Here is an 8,349-nt window from a genome sequence, read left to right as displayed (position 1 = left end):
GTGTTAGGTGCCTTTAATTTGCAAAAGATTAGCTCCTGTTGCCAATGTTGAACAGGCCCTTTGGACATTAGCATTGTACAGTCCTTTTACTTGGGGAATCCAAGGGACTTGGACTGAGTCTCTGTCCTTTCCCGTCTCTTACAGATGGGAGCAACACTAGGGAGGGATTTGGGGGGCTATGGCTACCTCAAATCCCTCCCTATGGCTACCTCAAATCCAGGTGGCTTTAGTCCCCCTGTAGCCACCCCTCCCAGTGCCACCCCTGTCCAAAGCACCTCCCTCCCCCTCAGGCTGTTGCCACCTGCCCTACTCCCGCCTGTAGAAGTGTAGCAGTCCTGGCCCAGCCCGGGCCAGAGGGCCTGTGTCCTGCCTTTGTCTGCACAGTTCCCCCCACTCCCACCCTGCGCAATTTTCTGTCTGGCCCACCTCAGCCCCGCCACACTGGGAAGAGACTGGCGCTGCTCCTGCTTACAGACCCACACAGGGTCCCATGCAATCTGGCCTTTAATGGCTGCTTGCTATGTTGAAACTACAGTTAATGGAATAAACTACATTAAATACTGCTTCAGTAATTTAGCTTTTGTAAAAGCACCTGACAGACTTTATGAAGGGAGGATTTATCCATTTTCTTTTCAATGTAAATGTGGAAACCAAAAAAATAAAGTGAATGTTTGAGTTTCTTACAAATCAGTTACAATTTGAACCTTTAGACGATTAAGGGACGTACACTTCTCAGAGACACTGAAATATATGGTGAGCACTTAGCAGCCCAGAAATAGTGGTCTTGCAGTGTTATAGTGTACTCCTTCTGTGGGAAGAGTCTTGCTACCAAAAATGCAAGGCCATTTCTGCAAGGAATTTACACTTATTTAACATCAGGAAATTCAGGTGTACCGTGTTAAAGCTAACCAAAAAGTTGCCCTGCTAGTTCAATATATCTCAGTAGTTCAACACCAAGCTAGAGGATATTTCTCCAGGACAGTCACATAGGAAGACCATAAAGCTCTCTGGTTAGCCCATATACTACATCCTGTAGTAGTTCAATAAAAATCTGAGAATATGCTGATTTTTATTTCACATCAGGAACAACTCTGAGTTACTGATGTAATTTCTGTGCAAGCAAGTTCATACTTAGGTCCAAGGTGTGGATGTGTCATAATTGATATGGTAGGGATTCTGGGTAACCTGCTGTGGCCTGAGCAACCTCACACATGTAAGATGAGGGGAGATTTAATGCTGATTCCTCTATCTTATGCTTATAAACAAGGTGCTGTCCAGAACTCTCTTAGAGGTGATAGCTCCACTTAGGAACCGAGCAGCCTCCAGGGTACTAACAGAAGATGGGAGGAGTCTAAACAATGGGTAACATTGCTACTATACTGTGTGGGAATTCCCAGGGGACCCTAGCAATGGAGTAAGTTCCCTTCCTACTCCTTCCAGTACAAAAAGCACTTGGAGTACAGTCTACCCCAGCCTTTTGGAAAACTAACATTTTCTTCCAGAACGCAATATCTAACAGTGTCTAAAATGGATAACAGGTTCTTATATAGCATGGTGGGAACATGACTCTTTCTGTATATAAACATAACATTTTATGATCTCTCAAAGAGAAAATAAATACCTGTTACTAACAAATTTGAGGATTTTTTTTGATTACCTAAAAAACAGTTCTAATGACACTTTCTAAATTTCTTTTTCTGTGTACAGGGTAACCTTTCATTGTATTTTTGCTTTTCCCCTCTTCCACAGATCTCTGCAAATGAAATAGAAATGCTTTTGATGAGACTGCCACGCATGTTTAAACAAGAATTCACTGGTGTAGGAGCAACACTGGAAAAAAGGTGGAAGTTTTGTGCCTTTGAAGGAATTAAAACAATTTGACTCAGTAGTAATGGAGCTGTGCAGAAGAAGAAATCCTAGAGCATGGCAGGGTACAAAGTATTAAAAGTAAGAAATTTGGTTTTGGCACATAGAAGTACATTTTCAGAGTTATCCAAGCCTATTTTAGTTACATTTGTGACGTTCTCTTGTGAGTGGAAATGTAGTTGTGCACCAGTTCCTAAAAGTAAAATTAAAAGGCGTTTCAAAATGTGACAGATTTGTTTCCTATGAAAACTGAAGAAAGATATCACAATTGTAAGAATGTCAAGATACTAATGTGTGCTACATCCAAGGGAAAGCTCATTGAGCAAACAGTTAAGAAACAAGATTGCCCAGGTATGGTTGCTAAGCTACAGCAATGTATATGTAATATATAGTAGAACTCATTAAGTTATGCTACTGAAAGTCTTTCCGTTTAGTAAGAAAATTAAGTAATTTTACAGTGAAGAAAAGCATACCAAAAGAAAACTTGAAGATGTGTCTGAACAGTTATCGTATTTTGTAAATTAAGTTATATGCTGTACCAGGGATTTTTGCCTTATTGAAAGAGGCCTAAAAATGTGATTGGACTCCTTGAGAATGCTTTATCAAGAATATTATTTTTCTAATGTAACTATTCTCCATTATAAGTTCTTTTGACATGGATTGCATATCAATTTTCATAAACATGTAAATAAAAAGGAAACCAGTGTTACTGTATTGTATTTGGTATGTAACATTCAGGTTTATGCATCAAAATAAATATTCAGTTGCATTACTGTTACAGATTTTATAGCAAATATATTAATTTTTTTCAATAAATATGACTTCTACCTTATTGTTTTTACATGGTGTTCTTTGGATGTTTTACCTTATTACAGTCCAGACAGGGGCTGTCACTGCTGGCCTGTCTTGCGCCAATGCCAATAATTCCATACTTGTTGATGAAAGGTAGTGAATATCAAAGAAGATACTATGGAATTAGCATGAATCCAAGGAAGTAAAACTGATGCCACTGGAAGTTTCATGGTGTTAAACTGAACAGACTTCATTTTATTTTAAAAATATCTAGACAAGCACCAAGGTTTAAAAAGTATATAAATTTCACATTTTCAGTGTTCAGCTGGCAATTACAATGCAACCAGTTAGTTACTCCTAACTCCTAGCTAATCCTTTTGTGCTGTGAGTCAGATAAGGAATTAAAGAATTCACATTTGGCAGTGCCCTGTTAATTATGCAAAAAGTAAGAACTCTCTTCTTATTTTTTGCAAGAAAAGTAAGGATTCTCTCCTCACTACAGTTTTGGAATTTGTTTTGAAATATGTATTTGTTTTAAAATATTATATTTTCTCACATATAGCCCAGACCTTTTTCCCCCAAATCAGCTGGTGGAAATATCAGTGTGCATTACATTCAAGAAAAACTGCCCCCCTGCCCCCCATAGGTCCAGAAATTTGGCAGTGGGAGAGTAGTGGCAGCGTTAATTGCCATGGCTCTGGGTGCCACAGTAATTAACGTTGCCACCTTTCCTCTCGCACCAAATTTCTGGACCTTGGTCAGATGATGTGACCCTAAATGCTGGATGAGGCTGGCACATGGGGTCCATCTGTGACCAGACCTAGCACACCAGGTCCAAGCTGTCTCATGACCCTGGAGCCAGCACATGGTCCTGGACTTAGCGTGCCAGATCCAACCTGGCATCTGGCTCTGGAGCCAGAGCACAGGGTCAAACCCACAGTGCGGCACTGGAAACAACATTCAAAGTCGGTCTGCGTGCCCCATCCAGCATACAGGGCTAGCAGCTGACTTGGCTCCCTAGGTGCTGCTATTCAGTTATCACAAAGATCTTTTTTTTCCCCCTTCAGTCTGCCCTTCAAAGACAAGATGTATATTATATGTGGAGGCATGCTGTATGTGTGAAAATATGGTATATAGTGTTCCAGCATCCCCTTAGAAGCCAACAATAGGCTACACACAACATTTATGCACAGAAAAACTGACTCAGGAAAACACCGCAGAAATCACATCTCTGCAGAATCACTCTGATGTTCTACAACTGCAAAGTATACTTTTACACAGAGCTGTGTAAGTGGTTGGAAAGCTCTCTCAAAGACATGTCACTAAGTGGGCAGAAGAGGTTATGACAAAAAAAAAAAATCAATCTTTAAAGAACCAAGTATCACTCCAACCCTATATATCTACAACAACAAATGTGACAAAATACAACAGGCTCAGGAAGTATCCAGTTATATAGATAGGCTGTAGTAGAATTCTTCTTATCTTTCCACTAAAGAATAGCTAGGGTCAAATACTATCAACCAGGAAGAAATGACCTTATATGGCTGCTAGCTTACTGCCACTTTGAATGATCAGCATCTACTCTGGCATCTATACACAATACATAAATACCAAATGAAATATTAATTGTGTAGTAAAAATGGAGACAACAGAATCTTCAAATACATTATCAGATCAAATTATAGTTTCAGCCGAAACAGGCAAAAATTGTGTTTTGAAACCATTTGCATCTATTACAGCTGCTACGGTAACCACGTTAAAGCAAGTGGCGGTGACTCTAGTAATGTTATGCTAGTTATGCTAATGAAAATTAATCGGGCCCATCCAAAAAGCAGCACCTCTTTCTGCACTAGTGTGTACATGTACAGGTGCTTGAATAATACATGTGAAGGTTTGTATTTGTCAGTTCTTATACAAATTTGTATGGATAGGATACCAGACAATAAGTACTTGCTATTTGAGGAGGCAGCTTTAGGGGGCACCCTAACAGTGTCTTCACCTCACCTTTGTTCCTCACCTACCCCTCAAACCCTCTTTTCCCTCTTTGTTCCCCTAACTTCCCTTACCTTTCCATTTAGCTTCTCTTCTCCTAAGTAAAACACCAAAAGAGCATGGCATGAACCCTCATATTTGTCAGAGTGCTTGTGTGTTTTTACTTTTCACCCTACATTTTATCTTTTTTCGCTGTTTACTTCTTTGGGGGCACTCCCTACTTTTCTGTGTCATACAATGTCAAATACAGTAGGGTATCCCTCTTGGCTGGCCTTCAGGCACAACTATAGTACACATAATTAATAATAGATAAATTGCTGACATTCTATGGTAAAGCATTGTATACAACACAATTCTCTTTTTTAACATTTTTACCTCTATGTTTAGATTTACTATTCAAAACCAAACAGGACTACGGTAGAGAACAAACATTGGCCTGCATCAGGGATCAGTGAGAATACATAAAGGGAGTCACTTTGGAATATGCTGTTCACTTACAGTAGGTACAGACAACCAAAAATCCCAAGGCAGAACAGATGTAAATTACACAATTTTTTGTAAGCAGCCTGGTTTAGACTGGTAGCAAACAGAACATACATTTGCCCTTTGCGGTGCGGGGGGGAGCAAATCTTAGACTGGGCTCTGCCATTTTTTAACCAGTCTGTGGGCATGTCTACACATGTATTTACATGTGCCTAAATTTAATGTGCCTTTGCTTAAAGTGATTTAGTTGTGCATCTACACATGGGCACGCTAAGGTGCATTAAGGCACATTAAATCTAAGCACAAATAGCTAAGTCGCATTAGTGCACATGCAAACATGCTAATGTGCATTAACATGGTGTCTGTCCATTGACACACACCACATTAATTCACATTAGCACATCTACATGTTCGCTAATGCAACTTAGCTAGTCGCACCTAAATTTGATGCCTACTTTATGCAGACATCAAATTTAGGCGTGAATAGCTTGAAATCACCATTTTAAGGTGTATTATGCATTTGCATATGTAGGTGTGTGCCCTTAATGCACTTTAAATACTGCTAAGGTGCATTAAATGTGCATACGTAGACACACCCTGTGTGCACCAAACTTCTATTCTGTTATGAATATAGACCAGTTTTGTGTGCCCATCTTGTATTTTGTTATGGGTATAGACTAGTTTCTGATCACTTATACCGGTAAAAGTATAATGTCTGTACCCAGTGATATATAGGGAGGACTGTAATGTCCAGATTCTTGAACAGGTTGGAATTGAAGGGCACGTTAATAACACCAAGACCATGATAACCTGACAGCACACTCCATACATAAGAGTTTGGTGGTGAAGATGCTCCAAGGTCGCCCTCATGTATGCTAAGGACTGAGGACTCAAGAGCAGCCACATAGGGATGAATCTGAAGCAGCCTTACCAGTGTATTTCTGGGTTTGGAGTGGCATGAAGCAGTGGGAGGGCAAGCTGTAGTTGGGAACAGCCAAGCAGACACAGCATTGTTATGGTGTGGACAAGTCCTGTATTAACTAAACAATACTGAATGCCTCTGTTAGGGCTTAGGTGATTCATAAGCTTTGTATAATGCTATGTTTGGTAACAAAAAAAGAAAGTTCTGATGCAGGCTCAGGAACTGTTGCAGGAAGGGATTGTCCATGGGCAGATCCAGGATTCTGGAAAGGGGGGTGTGGGAGTAGCACCTGTGCTGCAGGGGTGGCTGCACCCCAGCTTCCAGCCTCCCACCCCTCCTTATCAGACTGCACCACAGGAGCAGCAGCAGGGGACTTTTTTAAGTCTCTCAAGCAGGTAAGAACCTCCCTTTCCCCATCTCTTCCCCTCCATGCTCAGGAGTATGTTCATCCCTCCTCTCCCCAACCATCACTGCTGCAGTCCCCAGCTGACCCAGGGGCAGGGGGAGTGTGTAGCTCCAAAACCATTCCTTCCCTTCTCCAGCTGGGCTACATGTAAAGCCAGGCTTGGCTAGAGACAGCAGCAGCAGCAGGCAGATTTCCTTCCCTTTTACTTACTCCTAGGCTAGCAGGGAACACCAGGGGGACCAGGCAGACAGGAGGAACCTACTCACTGCTGCTATTGCCCCTGAAGAGTCCAGCTCTTCACAGCGTCTGGATGAAGTGAGTAGGAGTGGCTCTGGCGTCTCTATCTCAAGGCAGCTGGAAAAAGCAGCAGTGGTAACCGTAAGCATGGGAGGACAGTGAGGAGAAGGGGAGGGGAGGTGCCACTGAGCGTGAAAGAGAAAGAAGATGTGGTTCTTACTTGCTTTGGGGACTCAAAAAAAACCAAACAAAAAACCATCCTCAGGTGTTGTAACCACAGCATGGTTGACTGAAAGGGAGGTGGTGCTGCACCACTGCGCTCCCCTGAGTCTGCCCTTGGGCTTGTCTGTACCACTGTCACAGCACTCCCAAGAGTTCTGCTAAGTACACCCTGGTCACCCACTCCTGCGCCACACTTGCCAAACTCAGAAGTCTTCCTAGGAGCACCTCTGCCATCACTCTTGAGCTCTATGGCACTGGTGGGCCTGAGAGTGGCAGCAAGGGGTGCCCACAAGCAGCTTTACCGTCTCATTTCTAGACTCAGCAGGAGAAGAGCAAGAGCTAAAGCTGGTAGATGAGGGCTATGCTTCTGGGGAGAGCCATAGAAGCAGTCTAGACACTTGCATTGAAACCCAATTCTTCATTGAAGTATATGCATCTCAAGCCCAACTGACACCATTGTGACTTCTACAAACCATCATGTTCACTTAGGAATAGCTATGCTCAGGTATAGAGAACACTGCCTGCTGACCTGTGGCATTTTTAGTTTCATATCATATAACACTTTGGATTAGGGACAGAAGTTATATATAAACCAGTATAAGTGGTTTAAGATAGACGGATGTAGTATCAGATTGTATCACTAGTTTAGACGGGTCTATTGAACTTCTGTTCCACATCCCTTTCGACATAAGTTAGGTCGTAGTGCCCCCAGCATCCCAGGATGCATTGCGTTGTGGCCACCTCACGCTCTTTCACAGGGTGGGCTCACTTCCACCCCAGCTCATCTGCTTCAGCCAAGCCAGGCACCCCTGCCCCTGAGCTGTCACAGAGCTAAGACAGCAAAGCCCCTGCCCCCCAGCCCAGCCAGCCAGTGGTGACAGGAGCGGGGCTGGGGCATTCACTACCTTGCAGAAAAGCCCTTGCCTCAGGGGCTTCCCACCATCCACTGTGCAGACCCCAGTTGGGGGGTTAGGGGTCAGGGGGTCCTTTCCCCCTGCATCCCCCAAGGGTTGAGAGGAGTGTGTGGGGGTGGGGAAGCAATGGGTTGGGCCTGGGCCATTCACTGCCATACAGAGCTGGGGGGCATGTGGGAGCGTCTCCCATCTTTTGGCCTTGGCCGCCTTGGCCAAAGGGAAGAGTGAATGTGACTTCTGTTCATTAATGGTCCAATCTATGCAGATTTGAGAAACCTGTGTAGATTGAATCTGTGTAGATTGAATTTGCCTTGGGCTTTTTGACTGTCTGTACTTAGCCTTGGAGTCTAAACCTAACTCCTTTTATTTAAAACCCTATCACAGGCAGCTCTGGTCCTGCAAAGGCGTATTTGTTTGTTTTTCCTATTTAATAAGTAGAGTTCTGATAGGAAAACTTTCCATCGTAAAAATCTCCTGTTTGATTTCTCTTTTTTGTGCATACAGCAACATTCCTG

General features: G+C 42.8%; 1 protein-coding gene across 34 annotated transcripts in view; it reads left to right on the top strand.

Moving 5' to 3' along the window:
- Nucleotides 1-2,689, top strand: part of ENOX1 (ecto-NOX disulfide-thiol exchanger 1) — a 542,128-nt gene extending 539,439 nt beyond the window's left edge. For 28 of the 34 annotated variants that reach the window (XM_025196201.1, XM_025196197.1, XM_025196198.1 and 25 more), the window contains one exon: nucleotides 1,750-1,887. In XM_025196201.1, the coding sequence (XP_025051986.1) occupies nucleotides 1,750-1,881 (132 nt within the window). In that variant the 3' untranslated portion in view covers nucleotides 1,882-1,887. Of the gene's footprint in view, nucleotides 1-1,749 lie in introns of all 34 variants that reach the window. The other 6 variants (XM_025196209.1, XM_025196210.1, XM_025196207.1 and 3 more) reach the window with 3 other exon arrangements.
- The last annotated feature ends 5,660 nt before the right edge of the window (nucleotides 2,690-8,349 follow it).

This window comes from Alligator sinensis, unplaced genomic scaffold, assembly GCF_000455745.1.
Source record: "Alligator sinensis unplaced genomic scaffold, ASM45574v1 scaffold59_1, whole genome shotgun sequence".
Lineage (NCBI taxonomy): Eukaryota > Metazoa > Chordata > Crocodylia > Alligatoridae > Alligator > Alligator sinensis.
The sequence above is the reverse complement of the archived record's forward strand: the minus strand, read 5'-3'. Positions and strand labels throughout refer to the sequence as shown.